Genomic DNA, 23,266 nt, shown 5'->3' with positions numbered 1-23,266 from the left:
CAACGTCCTCCACAACTAGACTGAAGAACAAAAGGACAGCAACTTGTCTGTTCCCATCCCCCAATTCCCCAATAAAAATCTTTAAAAAAAAAAAAAGTATCTTACCCTGGCATTATGTTTAAAAAAATCAAACCCCAAATGAGCCATTTTATATTTGAAATCATATTGCCAGCTGAAATTCTCACAACAACCTTATTTTAAAGGGCTCATAACATCCATATTTTTCAGATGGTATTATTACGAGTTAGAGAAAAGTAATTTTTGCAAGGTCACATATCTAATCCATGATGGGGAGCCAAGGTCACAGCCTGGCTGTGTGTGACACCAAAGCTCCTCTTCGGCTTGTGCTGCCATCCCTGATCCCACTAGAGACAGTAAGCTCCTCGAGTTCCTTCATTGTATGATACTGGATACTGAAAGACACCCCACACCCAAACATACACCAGGGCACAACACAGTCATAAGGTATTATAGGTCATTGCTTGAATGTTCTAATTAGAGTTTAGAAGAAAAATTCCAAATAATAGAAGAGTTTGTAGTTTTGAAAAATACAGGGATGATGATTTATTTAAGTATTATAGGGGAGTTTATTTATGAAAAGGGTGGAATGAATATATTCTCATTGGAGAAGGTATTAATTATGTGTGTGTGGTTTTTATCCTTTTCAGGTCAAGGAAGAAACTAACAGAGATTACAGCTTCCCAGCTGGTCTTGAAGATCATATTTTGGGGGAGAATACATCACCTAACACAAGTATCTCAGGGTTGGTCCCCTGTGAACTTACTCAGAGCAACACAAGCCTTGGCAGTAGCAGCAGCAGTGGAGATGTAGGGAAACCGCATAACCCCACAGGTATGGATAGGGAAGGGTTGTCCTCCCTTTTAATTTATATGCCTTTACCTTTCCCTCCTCCCACCTCACACACAATAAGCCTCATGTGTTGAGATGATCTGATTTTTAATATGGCCACACCACACTATCACTATTTTATATGACATATAAGTACTGCAGTCACTTACTGATTTTATTTTTAGTTGTGTATATTTGTGAATTATGTCATTAATTCTGAAACTTCAGTGTGTGTCAGAATCACCTGGGGAATTTGCTTTAAAATATATACAAGTGTCCAAGCCCTAGGCTAAAACTTTTGAGACTGAATCTGTGGGGTGGGACCTTAGAAATGTGGATTTTTAACCATCTCTCTGGGTGAATCAGATGCATACCAGAGTTTGAGAGTCTGTGGGCTGCATAACTGAAATTTCTTAGCTTTTTTGTTTTAATTATTCTATTTATGTTATCCAAATTTCTATTATGAAAATTTTCAAATGTCCCAAGAAGTTGAAAGAATTCATGTAATGATCAATCATATAGTCTCAACCTAGATTTAGTTAACTATTGGTAAATACACACACACACACACACACACACACACACACACACACAAACACACACACGTATGTATATATGTGTGTGTTTTACTTTTTTATAGTGAACAATTAGAAAATAAATTGCAGACTTCAGACTTCCCCCTAAATACTTCAGTATGCATTTCCAAAGAATAAGGACATTCTCTTATATAATATGTTATGATGGTTACTTCCCTCTAGGTGAACTTCCATTTCCAGGAGGCATAAAAGGGCAGGACTTTGAAAAATCAGACCATGGTTCTTCTCAAAATACCAGCATGTCTAGCATCTATCAGAATTGTGCAATGGAGGTAAAAATTCTGTTTCTGCCCATGATAAAGTGGCTGTAAACACATTGTATTTCAGAATGAAATTTAACAGAATTCTGTGATACCCTTATGGACAGAATAATAAAATAAATCATTTTGTTGAATTTGCTTGATGTCTTATGTAAGTAAGGCAGTAGACTGGTAGCTTTACCTATAAAGTAATTGAATTGTTAATTCCAAATGTGATCAACAAAATAAAATTCTGTGTTTGTCTGAAGAGAATGGTTTGTTAAATTTGTCACTGTGGATGTTTTCATTATCTGCACTTTTCTACTCTTAGGTTTTGATGTCAAGTTGTTCACAGTGCAGAGCTTGTGAAGCTTTAGTTTATGATGAAGAAATTATGGCTGGATGGACGGCAGATGATTCAAATTTGAATACAACCTGTCCGTTCTGTAAAAGCAACTTCTTGCCTCTTCTCAATATAGAATTTAAAGACTTGAGAGGGTCTGCAAGGTTAGTATTGTATAAGATCCCTTAAGAGGTAAGCACCCCCAAGCCAGAGGCATGACTCCTGGGGAAAGAGTGAAACATTGATGGCACGCACAGTAAGGTGTCCCTTTCCTTCTTGTCCTTCACTTGCAGTATTTGAGTAGAAAATACTAGTAATGTAGGACACTACTTTTCCGTTTTATTTCACATATGATTACCGTAGCAGTTAATTCTTGGAGCTAAGTTTTATAGATAATTCAGAACTCTAATGTAAATCATTATTTTAAATTTCCTGCCACAGTGACCTTAATTATGTCTTCTAAAAGCAAAAAAAGGAGAGGGGGCTGGAACTCTTCTTAACTTGTTGCCCCCTTATGCTAGTGCTCTGTACAGTGAAATGACCGAATTCTAAGCAATTGGAAGGAAACTTAGCTGATCTGTAATCGGTCACTAAGTAATTGTGAGTTTGGTAACTGTATGCTGACCTAGGTAATTATACTTCATCTTCTGTTTTATGAAATATCTGAACTCTCCATATTATTGTCTACCTTTAGCTGCTTTTTAAAAAATATCCAGTTGTATAGGTGTTTCCTCTGTAGTTTTCCTTTTAGCTTCAGATGTGGAGTCTAGTGAAATCATACTTGAATTCCTGACATAATATCATCAGAGGTTTGTGCAAGTGTCCTCCGTTATAATCTTTCTCCCCCTGCCCATTTCCACTCTCATTCCTTTATCCAGCAAAGACATTGTGCTGTCTGTGGTATATCCTTGAATATATATCCTTATAAAATATGTTGTTTTGTAGGATTCTCTGTTTTTTTTTTTTTATTACTCAGTTTAAAATCTATCTGAGTTGCTATATGTAAGTCTAGTTATTTCTTTTATCCTGCAGGAAGTTAATACCCCATTTTACTTATCCATTATTCTAGTGTTGGATACTTCAGTTGCTTCTAGTTCTCTGTTATTATAAGTATCACTGCAGTGATATAATACACTGTAAAATATGTCTCCGTCTGGACTTGTGAAGTAGTTTCTCTCAGAATAATAGTCTTAGGAGTGATACTACTGGGTCATTTTCATACATGATTTCAGTAAACACTGGAAGATTGCTTCCCAGATAGTTACATTCCCTCTAGTAGTGTCCAAGAATTCTCATTTCTGTACATCCTTACCAGCATTTTGTATTACCACTTTTCTGATTTTTGTTTGCATTCTAATGAGTATAAAGTAGTATCTTGTTTTTGTTTTAATTTCTCTGAATACTAATGAGTTTGAGTATCTTTTCATAGACTTGTTAATTATTCCAGCATTTTCTGTGAATTGCCTATTTGTATCCCTTGTCCATTTTTATATTAAGCTTTTTTTTCTTGTTGATCTCTGCCTTGTATATTCTTGATATTAATTCCTTGAAGAGAAAGAATTAATTTTGATGTCTTCACCATTAATTTTAAACCTTATGATTTGTGCTTTTGGAGTCTTGTTTTAAAAATGTTTACGATCTGTAGGACATGAAAACGTTCTCCTGAATGTTTTTCTGTTAGCTTTATATTTTACTTCTGATATTTAGGTCTTTAATTCCATGTATACCTCAAGTTCCCATCTACACCTCGCTCCTGTTCTTTTTGTCAGTATCATATTGTTTTTATTACTCTGTCTTTGTGTTTTGTCTGTAAGTTCCTCCCTCGTGGAATTTTTTTTTTTTTTGCTTATACTTATTTTTAAATTTATAAAATTTTAGAGTAACTTTGAATTCCTAAAAAAAAAAATCAGCTCCAGTTTTCATTGGGATTGCATTAGATTTATAGATTAATTTGGGGAAAATGGACATTTTCAACATTATTCTCTTACCTGTGAGCATGGTATGTATCTCCACTTTTTTCAAAAGTCTTTTTTCTCCTTTTAAATTATTCTGCATCAGTCTTGTACTTTTTGTTGAGTTAATTGTGTTTCGTAAGCTATTGTGGTAAATATCTTATTTTACATTTGCTAATTGGGTATAAAAGAGCATTATCAGTTTTCCTCCCTAATGTCATTATGGAAGATTTTAAACTTCCAGTCAAGTTTAAAGATTTTTTTTACAGTGACACCCGAATATCCACCCCTACATTCTACAGTTAACATTTTACTGTACTTGCTTTATTACCTATTTACCCCTCAATCAATCCACCAATTTATCTAATATTTTTATTCATTTAAAATAAGATGTAGACATTAATACATGCGTCCCCCAAATACTTCAGCATGTTTTGGGTTGTTGGAAAAGTAATGATGAAGTTTTGCAATGAAAAACAGAAAAAAATATGTCATGACTTCTCCGACAACCCAATATATCATTAACTAGAGTTCAGTATTTGTTTAATTGTTGTTTTTTTTTTAAGGTTAAAGTTGGTATACAATAAAATATACAAATCTCAAATGTACCATTTAAAGAGTGAATGCATACATTTGTGCAAATTCAAACCCTTGTCAAGATATAGAACATTATTATTACCTCAGAAAGTTTTCTTTAATGTCCCTTGCAAGGCCCAACACTCACACCGTCCCACCCAGAAGTAGGAGAGAGATAAGATGAAAATAAAATATTGAATGAATAGATGGGAGAGGAAATGACTAGAGACAAAATGGAGATTTTATAAGAGGGGAAAAAGAGGTATTAATACATGTTAAAATGCTGCTGTTGCTGCTCTTTTTTAACTAGAAAATTAATGAAAAATTTTGCTTTTCATCGTCCTTTATAGCTTTCCTTAATGGTTCTCAGAAATTGAAGGGATCTTATATTGAACTATAATGAACTTCCTGTAGACCTTTTCAATTGAACAGTTTAGGATAGGAACAAAAGAGAAAATGAAAGCAGTGTGTGTGTGTGTGTGTGTGTGTGTGTGTGTGTGTGTGTGTGTGAGAGAGAGAGAGAGAGAGAGAGAGAGCGAGAGAGCGAGCGAGCGCGAGATTGAAATAGGCAGTATTTCTATGGATTGTATAGTTCATTAAGGACTGATTTAATATAAAGTGATTCTAAATATGAAATTTAGAGGACTCTAGGATACTTAAAGACTTTTTTCTTTTTTTTTTGGACTGCTTCATATTTAGCTTCTTCCTGAAACCAGCTACCTCTGGTGACAGTTTACAAAGTGGCAGCATTCCATTGGCAAGTGAACCTTTGGAGCACAAACCTGTATCCAGTTCAGCAGAACCTGACTTGATCAACTTTATGGATTTCCCCAAGCATAACCAGACCATAACTGAAGAAACAAACTCTGCAGCGGAACCAAGGTATTGTAGGGGTATAGAGAACTCCTCATAATAAATTGGATATCCTTGTAAAAAATTCTATCTTTAAAGGTAACCTGACTCATGTATGTATAAGTTCTAGCATTTTAAAAATTTAATCTTTTTACTATATTGTTTAAATACCTAATGAATGAATCTGATGAATAACTATTTTGTAAACTATGTTTAATGTTTTTCAGTGTCTTACAAAATTAACTTCTCAGCCAGTAAATCTGTTTTCCCCTTTCGTGTAGACATTGCCAGTTTCCAAAGACATATTCTCTTTACTGTGAGGTATATTTAATTTATTTAATCAAACATTTATTGAAAGCCTATTGAATGCTCAGCATTATGCTAAACACTAAACACATAATAAAAAAGGATGATCTGGTCTCCATCCGTTGGTGGATCATGGCCTGGTAGAGATGAATCTATTTACTTTTAGGTGGTTTTGTTTAATAAAGATGAAATAATGTTTGAATAAAACAACTGAAGGCAATTCATCTTTTTAAAATAAAACCTGATATGTCCTCTTCCCACCCTTTACCAGAGTCATCCACTCTATCCTGTTATTCTGACCAGTTTTACAAAACTTGCTGAAGAAAATTTTATTCTTATAAGGCAGTATTGACTCCTCTCAGATATATTCAGTAGACTCAAAATTTATTGTAGAAAATACTGTAACTCTACAGATCTAGATTGTTTTATAGAATAGACATAACATTTCTTCTTTATTTTTTTAAAGTGACGAAATAAAGAAAGCCAGTGAAGATGTCCAAACTATGAAAATTTCACCTGTGCCTAATAGTGTAGCAAAGCGGAACGTGTCTTTGACTCGAAGTCACAGTGTTGGCGGTCCCTTGCAAAACATTGACTTTTCCCAGCGACCGTGTCCTGGCATTTCAACAGTTAGCCTTCCAAACAGTCTGCAGGAAGTTGTGGTATGTAACAACATTATAATTATATTGTTTATTTGTGTAATTATTTATTAGAACAGCGCATAATTCTTCTGTAGAAGATTTATTTTAATGACATGAAAAGTGATAAGAATTTTTCATAAACAGACTAAGAACTTTTTAAAATTTCAAATATGTACAAAAATAAACAGAAGAGTACATAAATGAAGCCCTTTGAACTATCATGTAGATTCAGTAGTTTTCAATTTATGTATACATTCTTTCATGTATACCCTCGTCCACTCCTTTTCAGATTATTTTGAAGGAAATTTCATGTATTTCATTTGTCAATTTCAGTAGGCATCTCCAAAAGTTAAGGACTCTTAAAAACACAGTGCCATTATCAGAACAAAAAAATAACAAATAATATCCAGTTATTCAGTCTGTTTGAATTTCTAATTGTCCCAAAAAAATGTCAAGTATGTGTGTTTTGTATTTTGAGGAGTCAGGATCAAATAAGGTCCATGCATTGCAATTGGTTGATCTGTTTTTTTAGTCTTTTTTAATCTGTAGACTCTGTTTTGTCCCCTTGGAATTTATTTGTTGATTACAGCCCTAAATATTGGCAGTTGTATCTAGAAGCTTGGTCAGATTCAAGCTTTTTTGTTTTGTTCACTTGTTTGTTTATTTTTCTAAGACAACTTCATCAGTGGTGGTATATTTTTCCAGTAGGAGACATGAACTATCTTAGTGATGTTAGTAGCTATTAATGCCTCGATGCCTAGATCAAGTTATTCATTTGGAGCTTATAAAATGATGATAGTGTAATTCTGTCATTTCCTTTATTATGTGGAATACATGTATAAAGAGAAGCTTCCCCCAGGTCTTCTGTTTGGTTTTCCAAAGATGCAATTTATGTTGGAAAGGCAAGATAAATGTCTAATTTTTTCCCTTTTATTGACCAATTTTCAGAATAACAAGTTGGGTTCCTAGCTTTCTCCAAGATGATTCATTAATTTGGGGGAATAGGGTATCATTATGATCTCATTAATTTTAATGTTAAACACTTAAGTTTACATCTATTGCTGTTGTTATCCTTATCAATGCTTACATTATTCCATCTCTGGTCAGCTAGAATGCTCTATAAGTTGGTGTCTTAGTCTTTTTGACAAACTCATTTTGTAATTTAAAGTTTTCTTGCTTTCTTATATGACAAGATGTTTCGTGCTTATGTTACATATTTCCTTCTCCAGATCTAGAATCAGCTATTTCTCTAAGAAACCCTTTTAGAGAGAAGTGAATTTCAATGCCTTAGTCTGGGCACTAGGGGTACTCGTTAATGAGTTGGTCATAAACATTTTGTTCTGATATTATGCACAACTTAAAAAGCCTAGGTGGGTTTTTAAATTTTTCATTATTTTGTTTGAAAACTGCTCTTTACTTTTTGTTGCATTCAAATGTAAAAACGAGTTAGATATAATTTTAAAAGGTGTCAAAAACTTGCCCCATCTGTTTTGAGTTGTAGGAGGAAGATAAAGTCACGTATCTTTTTGGTATCATCATTATAAAATACCTGAAATGCAAACATTTCTTATTAAAAAAAATTGACAAGGAAAACTCAATTGTACATAGGCCACTACTCTTATCAACACGATAAAGAAACTATCATGTTTAAAATAAGGTCTATTATATGGATTGTTAATTTTCTCTTATAGTTATTTAACTGAAGGGTATATATGATTTAAGTATTTTTTTCTTTTTGGGGGCTTTTATTAGGGTGTTCTACTGCATGAAGCAATGGCCTGAAATAATTGATTTTGAAAGGATAGCTAGAGAAACAATCTCATTGAGAAGTACGCTTAAATATGCACAATTAAACAGATAATATTCACATCTTTTTGTATTATTTTTTTAAGGATCCTTTAGGGAAAAGACCCAATCCTCCCCCTGTTTCTGTGCCTTACTTGAGTCCTCTAGTGCTTCGTAAAGAACTTGAATCTTTGCTAGAAAATGAAGGTGATCAGGTGATTCACACATCCTCTTTCATCAATCAACATCCAATCATTTTCTGGAACCTCGTATGGTATTTCAGACGTTTGGACCTTCCCAGTAATTTGCCAGGACTTATCCTCACATCTGAACATTGCAATGGAGGTATACAGGTAGGGTACCAATTTCTATATTTATATTACATTGATGTTGGTTAAGGTGAGGCTTAACTTCAAGTAATAGAAAGTATACAACAATAGTGGTTTAACAAGACCTAGGTTATTTCTCTAACTTAAACTTTTGGGTAGGTGGTCCAGGGATGATAGAGTGTTAGGGACCTGAGATGCTTCTGTCTTTTTGCTCAGCTGCACATGACCTCCATTTCCAAGTTCTATACTTGGTTCAGGATGACTGACACTACTTCTAACCTATCATCCACATTCCAGCTAGCGGTACGGAGAAAAATGGATGAAGAGTATGTCTTTATTTGGGGACAGTTCCTGGAGTTGCACATATTTCCATATGCATCCATTTGGCCAGAACTTAGTTATACCATCATTTCTAGTTGCAAGGGTGGCTAGAAAAGGTAACTTTTTTTCTGAACTGTCATATTCCCCGCTAAAATTCTCTTAATGACTGCATTTTGAAGGACTCATCCATATTTTTCAGATGATACAATTATAAGTTAGAGAAGTTAAGTAATTTTGACAAGATCATATACCTACTAAGGGATAGAGAGACAAGGTGCACAGTCTGGCTGTGTCTGATGCTAAAGCTTCTTCTTTGTTTCAATGGAGCCCCTGATCCCACTGGAGACAGTGAGCTCCCAGAATTCCTTTATTTTATATTGAATATTGAGAAACACTCCTCACCCCAAACATACACTAGGGACAGAATACTATCTTTAAGCATTTATTACAAACTCTTATTTTGACTCATTTATTTTAAGTAGTAGTCAGTACAACAAGGTAGTAGAAACGATTGCACTTTGTCTTACCTTAAAATTTGTTTTGATGGCACTTAATCTTTCATGTAGCCACTGTGTTAGTTACCAAGTTGTAATTCCAATCCTTAAAATTTAGAATGAAAAACCTGCACTTCAGAAAATAATATTAATAATAATAAATGTTATTATCATCAGGTCTAAATAAAAATTAAAATTTTTGCTCAGAATTTTAGGTCTAGAAGTTTGAAAGAACTCATCTGTTTTATATAATCAAGCTTTGCTAGGTCCACTGATAATTATTGTGCTTGAGGTACTAATACTGTTTATTGATCTCTCTTAGCTTCCTCTGTCATCCCTGTCCCAGGATAGCAAACTTGTGTATATTCAGCTGTTATGGGATAATATCAACCTTCATCAGGAACCAGGAGAACCTTTGTATGTCTCATGGAGGAATTTTAGTAAGTAAAATAGAATTAAAGACATACAGATTGAAACTGAGAACAACCCAAATATTTATCCACAGGTGAATGGATAAGCAAATTGTAGTACAAGCTGTCCATGCAGTAGAATGTTTAGCAATAATGAAGAATGGACTACTGGGGGAGGGTGGAAACTAGAATTAAGGAGAAGAGAGAAAGAAAATTTTTTGCATTATTTAAAAATTTTTAATTTGTTTTTAGTATCTCTTCAAGATTTTTTTCCATTTTTCAAATTCATTTGCTATTGTATTGCCCTATTTATGTCAAATCTCCATGTGAGTTGAATTTTTTTGTGTGTGATTTTTCTGTCAAATACCAATTTGGTTGGGTAGTTGGAGAGTAAATACTATATAGTGAAAGAATAATTTGGGTGTGTTGTTATAAGATCATAATTTCAATTATATGGAGACTAGTATAAAAAATTCTGGCTTCATTTTTGTCTTTTATATTTAGAAAATACTTTTACATGGGGTTTAAAGGGTTATCATCCAGTTCAAAAGCCCTTGAATCAATAAGAAACCACAAACAACCAAGTAGATAATTGAGCAAATGATATCAGTAGGCAATTCTTGGAAGAAACATTAAATGGCTTATACAAACTGTATTAGTTTGCTAGAACTACCATAAGAATACCACAGACTGGGTGGCTTAAAAACCAGAAATTTATTTCTCACATGCTACAGACTGGAAGTCCAAGATCAAGGTTTTGGCAGGTGTGTCTTCTCCTGAGACCTCTCTCCTTAGCTTCCAGATGGCCTTTCGCCTGTGTGTGCCTACATTTCCCTGATGTCCTTTTCTTATAAGGATACTGGTCATATTGGATTAGGGCTCCACACTTATGACCTCATTTAAACTGAATTACCTCTTTAAAGACCCCATCCAAATATTGAGGATTAGAGCTTCAACATATGAATTTTGGTGGGACATAATTCAATCCATTATACAAACATGAAAAAAATGCTCAATTTCATTATTATTTAGTGAAACATAACTTAAAAAAAAGAAAATATAAGCTTAGACACATCAGGATGGCAAAATTTTTAATGATGAATAATATCCAGTTGTTGAGGATATGGAGTAAAAGAATACTTTGATGTACTGTTAGAAATGTGAAATGATACAGTTCTGGAGAACAGTATGGCAAAAATCCCAATTTAATCTGTGGATACCCTTTAATTTAGTAATCACAGTAAGACAACTCTCTTCTATAGAAATACAGCATGCAAAGCTGTCTGTACAGTGATTGTTTATAATGATGAAAAACTTTTAAATAAATACCTAATAGGAGAATTGTGATAAATCCACAGTCTGAAATGTTGGCAGCCAGAAAGAAGAATGAGAGTCCTTTGTGTGTGGTTGTGTGAAAGGATACATGCCTGTTATTATACTGAGTGGAAAAAAGCAGGTTGCAGAACAGTGTATAATCTTTTCCCCTTTTTTATAGAAAAACAAAACCAATAAATAAATATGTATGTATGTGTGTGTTTTTAATATATACATAGAAAAAGGTCTAAAACCATATATCCCAAGCTGTTAACTTTTCTATTCAGAAAAGAAAGGGAAAAATTCACTGTTTATTTTTTTTTTACTGTTTTGTACTTTTCAACACTCTATCACTACTTTGCAATTTTTTGAACTTAAAACTGGAAGAAAAAAACCCAGTGTTTTCCCTTGAAATATGCTCGTCACATAATTATGGTAAAATATATTAAGTTGTTCTTGTCTTTTTGTTGTTTTTGCTCCATTTCTCATATTTGAATGGTTTTTAGGCAGGAGCAGAGTAACTGAAATTAATTCCAGAAAAGAATAGAATTAAGAGTTGCCATTTCTTTAGTTCTTTTCCTGCATCTCTTGTGTTTTGTGAAAGGGCTGTGTATGCAAAGCTGCCCCCAAATGTTGAAGGAGCTGAGAGGGCAAAAAAACAACGCAGGCAAGTCCAGCTTGTTAGTTTCATAGGGAATTTGCTTACAGAAAGCAGTCCTGGTGGCAGCAGGGTAGAACAGGCATCCCTCCACCATTCAGCCCCAGACCACCAGTTTTATATCCTCCTAAGATGTGGACCTATGTACTCTGAAAGGAATGGCAAGGGTGATCAAGTGGGGCACAAAGGGACCAGATACCAGGGCTCTGGTGCTATGGTGAGTTAAAAGATAGGTAACACTGAGGGCGCCTTGCTCCAGAATAGGCCCCAATGTTGGAGAAATAATTAATGATAGTTTGTGATTAATCCAAAGTCGCTGTGCACATTGCAGAGTCTATCTGGGGGAACAGGAAGAGAAGGGACAGGGGTTCTCGCAGATTAGTTTTAGAATGGAGTCAGATTTTTCAGATGAAATCAGCTCTGTCCACATATTTTGAAATAGACATGTGTTTCAAAATATTGTGTAATTTTTGGTAGGATAAAATTTAGAGCTCTCCAGAATGGCCTTGTTTCTTTACTTGATTGGCTGCTTTAAATGTAGAATTGGCATATAATATTAAAAGACATACAAGAATTAAGTAAGTGATGACTTCTGAAATGGCAGTGAGGAGCTCCGTGACCCACTTCCCAGCAAAACAACCATAATTGGTGAAAATTATTAAAGGGAAGAAAATGTCTAAGCCTATAGGAAATGAAGAAATGTTTATTCAAGAAAATATACTAAATTTCGGTAAAAGTAGTGAGTTTTTGTGCCACGTAAGCTACAACTTGCTGTTCCCCCCAGCTCCCAGTCAAAGGCCTCAGCGTCTCCCTGGAAAGACAGGCCTCCAGCTGTTCTCATCCTCTCAGCTCTGTTATCACAGAGGCACAGTTCCAGGGGAGCTGGAAGCTCATTTCCTCTACCCAGCCCCCCATTCACTGAGCAATCATTCTACCCCAGTTTTGGCAAGCCAAGAATGCTGGGGTCCCAATTCTTCTCACTGTGTCTTGCTCACAGGGCAGAGGTTTTACACCAAGTGAGGCAAGCTGTAAAGACAGAGGCTGCTGCTCCCACCCAACACTATTTACAAACTAGGAGTGTCATTCCAAGAGAAGGGCCACTGTTCTGAGCGCCTAGCTTCAGAGCAGTGGCTTAGAGGTTTTGCCCAGGAGGAACGACAGATCATAAGAACGGAGAGCTCTGAAATTGTCTTCAAAGGAAATGACTGTATTTAGAACAGAGCATGGAAAAGTTTAAGCCTGAGCACACCCTTGGAAACAGTAGATATTTTGGTTAGAAAGCCTTGATACAAAAACCAAAGACATCCATAAGGAAAGAAGACTGAAAATCTGTATCATTTATGAATATGGACATAGAAATCCTTAACAAAATACTAGCAAATCATGTAATAGATATGTATGATATTGGGGGGAAATGGGGTGGCAGATTGGGGGAGGGGTGTTGTCACTTCAAGGGGTAAAAAGTATAACTATTGCACTGTGTTGTACAGCTGAAACTAATTCTAAAAAATGTGTATTTCATAATAAACAATAATTTAATAAAAAAGAAATACTAGCAAATCAAAACCAACAATATAGAAAAAAGATTGTTCAACCATGACCAAATGCAGTTTATCCCAGGCATGCCATGTTGGTTTAACATTTGAAAATCAATTAGTGTAATACTAATTATCAATATAATAAAGGACAAAATCCATATGATCTTCTCAGTGGGCATGGCTAAAGCTTTTGATGAAATGCATCACCTTTTGTTAAAAATACTCAAGTAGAAATAGAGAGGAACTTCCTCAACTTTATTATGAGCATCTATAAAAACCCACAGTTGACATCACACTTAATGGTGAAAGACTGAATACTTGCCCCCTAAGTACAGGTACAAGACACGTATGTCTCTTTTTATCATTTCTGTTCATCAATGTACTGGAGGTTCCTGCTACAGCAATTAGGCAAGAAAATAAAAGGCATCCAAATTGGAAAGGAAGAAGTAAAACTATGTGTAGTTATGTGATCTTAATGTAGAAAATCCTAAGGAATACACACAAACACAAAACATGGAACTAATGTAAGTTCAGCAAAGTTGCAGGATATAAGATCAATATGCAGAAATCAACTGTATTTCTATACACTTTCAATGAATAATCCAAAAATTAAATTAGGAAAATAATTCCATTTATAATAGCATTAAAAAGAATAAAATTCATGCCGGCCAAGTGGCTCAGTTGGTTGAGTGTGAGCTCTGAACAGCAGGGTCGACGGTTCGATTCCCACATGGGCCAGTGACGCTGCACCTAAGCTGAGCTTCCCCGGAGCTGCCAACAGGTGGCAGGATGACTCAGCTGGTGCGAGCATGTGCTCCTAACAACAAGGTTGCCAGTTTGACTCCCACACGGGATGGTGGGCGACACCCACCCACAACTAAGATTGAACACAGCACCTTGAACTGAGTGGCTGTGAGCTGCTGATGGGTGACCTGATGGCAATTGGACTTGGAGCTGAGCTAGCTGTGCCCTCCACAACTTAAGATTGAAGGACAAAAACTTCGCTACTCCCCTTCCCCAATTGCCCAACACTGTTCCCCTTCCCCAATTGCCTAATAAAATTTTTTAAAAAATAAATAAAATTCATAGGGATCAATTTGATAAAAGAAGTACAAGATTTATACTCTGAAAACTAAAATCATTGTTGAAAGAAATTAAGGCTAAATAAATAGAAAGAAATCCCATGTTTATGAATTGAGTTAATATTGTTAAGATGGCAATACTCCCAAATTGATAGACAGATTCAGCAAAATCCCTATCAAAATTCCAGGTGGTTTTTTACAGAAATTGACAAGCCTTCCTAAAAATCATATAGATACCAAAGGACCCAGAATAGCCAAAGCAATCTTGAAAAAGAAGAACCAAGTTGTAGGACTCATACTTCTCAATTTGAAAACAGTACAAAGTTACACTAATTAAGAAAGTGGGATACTGCATAGGGACGGACATGTAGATAGGTCAGTGGAATAGAGTTGAGTTTCCAGAAATAAACCCTTATGTGTATAGTGAGTTGTTCAGCAATAGTCCCTAGACCATTCAGTGAGTAAAGCATAATCTTTTTGAATATGGTGCTGGGAAAACTGGAGCAATATGCAAAAAGAAAAAAGTGTGATTGCTTTTTCAAATCATGCATAAAAATGAACTCCAAATGGATAATAGACCCAAATGTAAGAACTAAAACTGTAGCACTCTTCAAAGAAAACATAGGAGTAAATCTTCATGACCTTGTATATGACAAAATCTTAGATATACCACCACCAAAAGCACAAGAACAAAAGAAAAAAAAATAAATTGGACTTCATCAAAATAAAAAACTTCTGTGCTAAAAAAGAAACCATCAAAAAAGTGAAATGTCAACCTACAGGATAGACTAGGGGAAGATATTTGCAAGTAATATATCTTAAAATGAATTTGTACTGAGAGTATGTAAAGAACTCTTAAAACTCAATAATAAAAGACAACCAACTTAAAAAATGGGCAAAGGATCTTAGTCCTTTCATGCTGCTATAACAAAATACTACAGACTGGGTAGCTCATAAACAGTTCTGGAGGCTGAAAGTCCAAAATAAGTGTGCTCGCATGGTCAGTTGAGGACCCACTTCAGGATTTCAGACTTCTCATTATATCCGCATATGGCAGAAAGGGTGAAGGATCTCCTTGATGCCTTTTTTTTAAAGGGCACTAACCATTCATAATGACTCTTTCCTCATGACCTTATTCTCAAAGGCTCACCTAATATGTTGGGCATTATGTTTTCAACATATGCATTTTGGGGAGACACAAACATTCAGAACATAGCAGGATCTGAATACACAGTTCTCCAAAGAAGATGGACAAATGGCCAAAAGCAAATGAAAAGATGCTCAATATCCCTAGATATCAAGGGCCTACAAATCAAAACCACTAAGAGATAGCATTCACACTCATTAGATTGGCTGTAATCAAAAGGACAGATACTAACAAGTGGTGAGATTATAAAGAAATTGAAACTCTCATACATTGCTGATGGGAATAAAAAATAGTGCAGCTGCTCTGGAAAGTGGTTTCACAGTTCCTCAAAATAAAGTTACCATATAACACAGCACTTGTTCTCTTAGGTGTATGCCCAAGCAAAAACATACGTCCACATAAAAACTCACACACTGTTCTTCACAACGTTTTTCTTAATAGCCAAACAGTGGAAACAACCTAAATGTCCATTGACTGATGAATGGATAGAGTATGGTATATCCATACAATGGAATATTATTTGGCAAAAAAAAGTAATGAATACTGGTACATTATACAACATGGATGAATTTTATTTTTATTTTTTTTTAAAGATTTTTATTGGGGAATTGGGGGGATGGGAACAGCTCTGGGGAATTGGGGGAAGGGGAACAGACAAGTTGCTGTCGTTTTGTTCTTCAGTCTAGTTGTGGAGGACGTTGCTTCACTGGCCCAAGTTGGCACCATTATTGCGCTCTTCCCAGGCGAGGCAGATCAATCGCTGGCTTCTGGACGGCCACTCATGGCAGCAGCTGGCCTCTCCCGCTGACTGCTGGCTACACACGATAGCCATGGCAACCCACTGCCACAGGGGCTGCAGCCTATGCCTCATGGCAGCCCAGCTCTAGGTTGAGCTGTTGTTCAGCATCTTAGCTGTGGAGGGCAGTGTCACTGGCCCTCATATGTGGGATCCGAACTGGGGCCCTCTGGCGTCCCAAGCCAGTTCTTAACCATTGCACCACTTGGCCGGCCCTGGATGAATTTTAAAACATTATAGAAGAAGCCAGTCACTAAAGAGCACAGAAAATGTGATTCTATTTATATGAAATATCTAGAATAGGCAAATCTATGGAGATGGAAAGTAGATTAGAGGTTGCCTAGGGCTGAGGGGTTGGGACGATAGAGGAGTGACTGCTAATAGGTAGGTGTCTTTTGGTGGTGATAAAAATGTCCTAAAGTTGATTGTGGTGATGGCTGCTCAACTCAGAGAATATACTAAAAACCATTGAATTGTACAGTTTAAATGGGTGAATTGAATGGTTTGGGAATTATATCTCAATAAAGGGGTTATTTTTAAAAATTGGATGAAAGGAGAAGCAGTGAAGTTGTATATTGTATTTGGGTTAGGCTCTAAAATCACAACATAGCATGAAAAACAAATCTATTCCAAGGTAATTTAGCAGGTAGAAGAACTAGGATCAGCTAGTATTTCCTCCTAGAGAATTTTTCTATTTCTTTGGTTGAACACAAATGAAGTATTTATTAGTTGGCCTTTATTAAGGGGCTGTGTTGTATGACAAATACAGCAGCTTGCTTTATGACAGGCACTTAGAATGAGGCTGACTGGGAGTTATTGGATACATAGTCCCATCTCAGCTAATTGGTTATAAACAAAATTGTATGGCTGCTGGATTACCTACAGCATTAAACTTTTCCCTTTTTCTGGGCCAAGCACACATTGTTGATTTTGTATATTTTTAATGTTGGTGTGATTCAATACCAGTATACCACTGAAGCACTTTTGTAATCTATGAAATCTGTATAGCTGTTTTATTCTTCATTCTAGGATTAGCCTTGTATCAGGGTTATACTCTGCTATATTTACTAGAAAATAACAAGCTTAAACACAAAGATTATTCTCTCACATAAGAAGGTATGAAGTAGACACTCCAGGACTGGTAGGTAACTCCTGTCATTAGGGACCCAGGCTCCTTTGTTGTATCTGCTTTTCTATTTTTTTTTTTTTTTTAGCCCAACCGTCATACTTAATATAATAAAACCCGCATTATAAAATCATTAGTGTAAATGCAAATAAGGTCTTTTCTATTTTTTTTTTTTTTTTAGCTGAGCCATCCTGCCACCTGTTGGCAGCTCAGCGGCAGCTCAGCTCAGGCCCATGTGGGAACTGAACCGGTGACCCTGTTTGTTGCTCAGAGCTCGCACTCTTGAGCAAGCTTTTAACCAACTGAACCACTCGGCTGGTCCTTGTGTCTGCTTTTCCATCAGTAAAGGTTGCTTCATGGTCACAAGAGGGCTGGTGGAGTACAAGTTATTACATACCAGCCTCAGGCAGGAAGCCCTAAGTTCAGGGAAATGGCAGAGAGACAGGTCTCCTATCTGAAGAAAGCAGGAAAAATATTTTTTAGCTGGTCATATTGCCACATAATTTTACTAGTAAGGGGGAGGCAATGTTGAATAGAAAATGCTACGACTCTGGAAAAAGACTTAATAATTAGAGTGGATGAATGTATTCTTAATTTACTGTGTTCTTATTACTAGATTCTGAAAAGAAATTGTCTCTCCTGTCAGAGGAACAACAAGAAACAAGCACTTTAGTAGAAACCATCAGGCAGAGTATTCAACATAATGATGTTCTTAAACCCATCAACCTGCTTTTACAGCAAATGAAGCCGGACAAGAAAAGACAAAGGTAATAATCCTGTATTTGTCACTCAAAATAATGTTTAAAAAAATGTTTTTTAAATATCTCTAGTTGTAAAAGAAACATATGGTGGAACATCAGTTGTAGAAAGTGCTTGCTATCAAAATGTACACATTCATATTTGAGCACAAACATAATGAAGTGTCTGGAGGTGATAGATTAAATTTTAGGAGGTAATTCATTCATGTCTAAAGCGTACTGAATGTTTGGGGAACATTATTGCTATTCACTGGAAACCCTCTATGAATTAGTTAACATTGGTGTTATACATATGTACTGTTTGTTCAGGCCATCATACTCACACACCTTTACTTGTGGGACATAAAAAAAAAGGGGGGGGGGTTAGGAATAAAAACAATTTAGGAAAGTGATGAAAGCAATAAACGTATATGGAGCTTTCCTGATCCTCTTACTGTTGTCTGCTAACATGCTTGGATCAGCACTGACCAGTGTCAGCATAATTGAATTTTGCAGTGAGAGCTTCAGAAAAGCCTAATTAAGAATTGATCATGAAAATGGATAGATTGTCTTGAAAACGCAACAGTTGAGATAGAGATGACCTCCTTCAGTCTAAAGAGCTGCTAGTTTCCAACCATCTGTAAAGGCAGGGAAGGATATTAGAAATGACGTGTTACTGCTTCTAAAGAAAAGCTACATGGAGTGTGATCAGAATCAGTATTGCTGTCTAATTTTTTGTTCTGTGTAAATACTAAAAAACCAGTTCATTTCTTAAGTTGCCCCCTCATTGTCAACAACAGAGCCATGAAGCTCTTTTTTTTTTTGAAGATTTTTATTGGGGAATTGGGGGAGGGAACAGTGCTGGGGAATTGGGGGAAGGGGGACAGACAAGTTGCTGTCGTTTTGTTCTTCAGTCTAGTTGTGGAGGACGTTGCTTCACTGGCCCAAGTTGGCACCATCATTGAGCTCTTCCCGGGTGAGGCAGATCAGTCACCGGTTTCTGGATGGCCGCTCATCGTGGCTGCTGGCCGCTTACGCCGGCTTCCAGCCACTCACGGTAGCCCATGGCAGCCCACTGCAGCAGGGGCTGCAGCCTACGCTGTCCTTTGGCAACTCGCGGCACCCCAGCTCCAGGTTGAGCTGTTTGTTGTTTAGCATTTTAGCTGTAGAGGGCAGTGTCACTGGCCCTCATATGTGGGATCCGTACTGGGACCCTCTGGCATCCCAAGCCAGCTCTTAAATAGCGCCACTCGGCCAGCCCAGGAGTTGTATTTTTAAAAACTATAATCAAGGTAAAATGAGCCATTTTGAATTGTTTTTGGTGTGAAACTTGATGCCTATTAACTTTTTAATTTGAAATACTCGAAGTTGCAAAACTAGTTCAGAGTTCAGTGTACCCTTCACCCAGGTTCCCCCAAGGGTGACATCTCATGTACTAGTACAATATCAAAACCAGGACAGAGGTACATTACTGCTAACTAGACCACAGATCTTTTCTTTTTTACAATTTCCAAAAAGCTTCATGTATTTTTATGCTCTTCGCCCATTAACTTTAAAATATTTGTTTTATAGGAGTTTATACAGAGAAATCCTCTTCTTATCATTAGTATCTCTTGGAAGAGAGAATATTGATATTGGTAAGTTGGTTAACTAGGGGTTACTAAAGGTTTTATTTTCTTAAGTAATTTTAAAAATTGTAACTGGTATGGGTAAATTGCCTTTAGAAAAGATTTTTACTTTTGAATGTGCAATTTAAATATGTCTATGTGATTTGACTACCAATTTTTAAATACATGGCTTTTAACGAATTCCAACTGCATTTTTGAAAATGTCTTTCAGAGGCTTTTGATAATGAATATGGAACTGCATACAATCGTCTGTCTCCAGAGATCCTTGAAAAGGTGCAGAAAATCGATGTCCCACCAAGTATCAGTGTGGAGTGGTGCAGGAAGTGTTTCGGAGCGCCTCTCATTTAAACAGATTCACTAGATTTCTGACACAAAGCTGGGGAATAGATTCAGTCTGGATACATTCAGGGTGTGTTCCAAATGCCAAGAATTGGTGAACACTGAAATGAAGTAACTCTTGGGATAATATATAATGAAATGTAATTCATACTGAATCATCTCACAATGTAAAAAGACATTAAAATGCCCCAGGTTTATTGTTGAAAATTTACAACCTCTGCTGAAAACTGTTTGGACTTCTCAGTATTTGTAGCTTGATGAGAAACCATATTCATCCTTGGCCTTTTGTTTCTATTTGAAGCTATAGGGTTTGGGGAATGGCAAATTTATGTAAACTTGTACAACCCCGTAACAAATGAAATATCTCAGTTTTATAAGAGCAGCTCTTTGTGTATGTGTATATATGTATGGCTGTGTAGGTATGTATATATACAGCCATATTATATTTATTAAGTTTTAGATTGCGTGTTGCAGTTTTCTGAAAGGGGTCTGTTAAATGGCTACCACTAAAACTCACCTGTAGTCATTAATCTCAAAATTACCTGAAAGTCTGTTAACTGCCTTGCCTCTGACTTTAAATTTAATATATTTCTTCACCCTTCAAATTGTGTATTATCTCCCTTAATGGATTGTATATTGAATATCCAGTTACTTCCTTCCATCTTCCCAATAACCACGTTAATATGCAACAGCTTTAAAATTGGAATGAGCCAGATAGTTTAAATGAAATTTAGATCAGCTTCATACATCACAAATCGAAACATGCCTCAACTGCTTGTATATATTGTCTTTGGACCTGAGATTGTTCAGGCACAGTAGTAACTGGTTGCTATTGGTCACTTTTAAAAACCTGTGGGATGGATAAACTTGCACTGCAGTTCTATTCTTGTATAATAGATTTGTATGCTCATTTGTGCATTTGTAAATAGTTTTTTTAGGATGAATCAAGTCTTAAAAATGAAGCTTGTTTGTTGCCAGTATGTTTAAGAAAATCATGACCTTCCATACCTGGCATTTATCATGCCTTTTGTTAAAAATGTCCCTTAAGAACAATAAGATTGCCTTAACTCTGCACTGCTTAAAAAGCCAGTGGTTGTGCGCTTTTATAGCAATTATACATGACTAAATGAGTTGATACAAAAATTACTTGCAGGTAGTTAACAGCATACTTGGTGTAATCTTTTACATGTTGTTCCTGTACCAAGTCTTCCAACATTTCAGGGTTAATCTGACCTCTGCAGAACTCGTTTCAATTTATTGTGAAAGTGCTTAGTGGAAGAAATTGTCTGAAATTATGTTCAATTCTTATTACCTTAAAAATGGATCTTTTGCACTGTGTCTCAGTAATTTTTTTTCAAGACTTGGTACTAGTTTTAATGCTTAATAACTTCTTGTCCCAACAGAAAGTTTGTAATACCCTTCCATATAAAAAAATTGATGTTGAAAGGAAAAAGTCCTTAAGTTTACTCTCTTGCCTGTTACATTTTTAAAGCTCCTAAAATGTATAATTAAAGCAAACCTTTGTGATCTTCTTACCAAAGCATGTCCCACTAAAACCAAAAAGAAAACAAAAACCCAATGTATAATGATCTTACACGTTGTGGGTTGACTACAGCATCCTGTATGGGTAATCTTAAATCTGCCTGAATTGAGTTAGAATAGTCTAGGTCAGTCTCATCTGTCCACTTTAGAGACTGCACTCAGAAAGCAGGGTGGTTCATATTTTGTGTATTAGAATCAACCATATACTGGCTAATACAGAATTCTGGGCTATTATATACACCAGAGTTGCCTTTTGGCCTTAAGTTAAACCTTATGACTATATGTCCTTTTTGTTTTGGATATCTTTAAAAATGCTACATTTTCCCTTTTTGCGTTTTAAGCTCAACTTTGATTTACAATGTCAATTGCCAATTGCGACTTCATGTTATGTAACTAATAACCATGTATTAAGAGCAATAGGGATCTTTTACTGTTGACTAAGAATCTTGGTTCTCACAGTATGGTCCAGGGACTGGCATCATTGGCCTCACATGGCAACTTATCTCTACATGCTAGAATTTGAAAATTTTACTCATCTGTGGTTAAAATATTTCGGCAAATAAGGAGCCCCCTTTCTTCACTGTTAAAGCCTAATGTGCCTTCTTTTTAAGACCTTCAAAGTCTGTAAAGGTTAGTTCTAGCTGCAGTTACCACAAAAATTAGAAATGGCACATTAGATAAAGTATACTACTTTCTCTTTGTGCATCCTTCATTGGTGTGTTTCTTAAATAGATCTGGTCAACTCCTGTTCAGAATGTGAAATAGAATAAAATCATGAACAAGTCACTGGAGTTGAAAAGTTGTCTGTTGGTAATGCAGTAAATTTGCACTGGTTTTTAAAACTTGGAGAACTGTTTCAAAATGGTATCCATTAACAGCTTTTAACAAGTTATCTTTTTTACATATGACAAATGTCCATCTTCGTAAGGACACTTTTCATGTACTGTGTATAGATCTTTAATAAAAACTGTATTCCTCAAAATAAAGTGTATAAAAGATTAATAGCCCTAGTCATTTTTTTTCCTGAAATTGTTCCAATCCTTGTGCTAAGCATCTTCCTGAGCTATCCAAATTCCAACAGAAACCCTGTCCTGGCCATCTCTTCCACTGCCATAGGATGGTCCCAGTCTGAATCAGGAGACTATCACTTCCAAGTATCCCTTACAGACTTTGTCCATCATTAGATTACTGTACACAATACCCCCTTTTCTGTGGCCTGTTTATGTAAGTTTTACCATCAATGAAAAGTTTACAGTAAAGGAGATGTTATGTTTGATCTTAAATTTATTTGTTACTCTTACAAAGTCTCATTTTTGACTGGACTCAGACTTAGAGGTAGAAGCTCTCAGAGAGGACAGCCTGCGTCTCTTGGCAATCTGTTCCTGGCGTTTCTCTTTGGCCTCCTAAACAAAACAAAAAAGCACAGTCAAAGCCTGTCTGCATTAGAAATGGAAACCGAAAACGGGGCCTGACTCCACACCTCCACTCCAATCATCTTAGACTGACCTTCATTCTCTTGGCCAAAAGTTTAGCATATTCTGCAGCCTCTTCCTTGTTTTTCTTAGTACGCTGTTTCTTCAGAGCGATACGCCGGCGTTTGTGCTGCAGGACGCGTGGAGTAACAAGACGCTGAATCTTGGGTGCTTTGGTCCTAGGTTTCTTACCT

The 23,266-nt window shown here is 36.0% G+C and overlaps 2 protein-coding genes across 3 annotated transcripts in view; one reads left to right on the top strand and one right to left on the bottom strand.

Moving 5' to 3' along the window:
• Positions 1 to 22,602, top strand: part of DENND4C (DENN domain containing 4C) — a 92,197-nt gene extending 69,595 nt beyond the window's left edge. For both annotated transcript variants that reach the window (XM_019659066.1, XM_019659067.1), the window contains 10 exons: positions 669 to 852; positions 1,608 to 1,717; positions 2,016 to 2,191; positions 5,255 to 5,437; positions 6,180 to 6,375; positions 8,247 to 8,492; positions 9,606 to 9,723; positions 17,971 to 18,121; positions 19,664 to 19,728; positions 19,931 to 22,602. In XM_019659066.1, coding sequence (XP_019514611.1) covers positions 669 to 852; positions 1,608 to 1,717; positions 2,016 to 2,191; positions 5,255 to 5,437; positions 6,180 to 6,375; positions 8,247 to 8,492; positions 9,606 to 9,723; positions 17,971 to 18,121; positions 19,664 to 19,728; positions 19,931 to 20,067 — 1,566 coding nt within the window. In that variant the 3' untranslated portion in view covers positions 20,068 to 22,602. The remainder of the gene's footprint in view (positions 1 to 668; positions 853 to 1,607; positions 1,718 to 2,015; positions 2,192 to 5,254; positions 5,438 to 6,179; positions 6,376 to 8,246; positions 8,493 to 9,605; positions 9,724 to 17,970; positions 18,122 to 19,663; positions 19,729 to 19,930) is intronic.
• A 262-nt stretch (positions 22,603 to 22,864) lies between these two features.
• RPS6 (ribosomal protein S6) overlaps positions 22,865 to 23,266 on the bottom strand; it is an 11,519-nt gene continuing 11,117 nt past the window's right edge. The window contains exons 5-6 of the mRNA XM_019659065.1: positions 23,107 to 23,264; positions 22,865 to 23,003 (exon numbers count right to left, since the gene is read on the bottom strand). Of these exons, the coding sequence (XP_019514610.1) occupies positions 22,908 to 23,003; positions 23,107 to 23,264 (254 nt within the window). The 3' untranslated portion in view covers positions 22,865 to 22,907. The remainder of the gene's footprint in view (positions 23,004 to 23,106; positions 23,265 to 23,266) is intronic.

This window comes from Hipposideros armiger, unplaced genomic scaffold (genome assembly GCF_001890085.2).
Source record: "Hipposideros armiger isolate ML-2016 unplaced genomic scaffold, ASM189008v1 scaffold_294, whole genome shotgun sequence".
NCBI lineage: Eukaryota > Metazoa > Chordata > Mammalia > Chiroptera > Hipposideridae > Hipposideros > Hipposideros armiger.
Note: the sequence above shows the minus strand (reverse complement) of the source record. Positions and strands in the feature narration are given on the sequence as shown.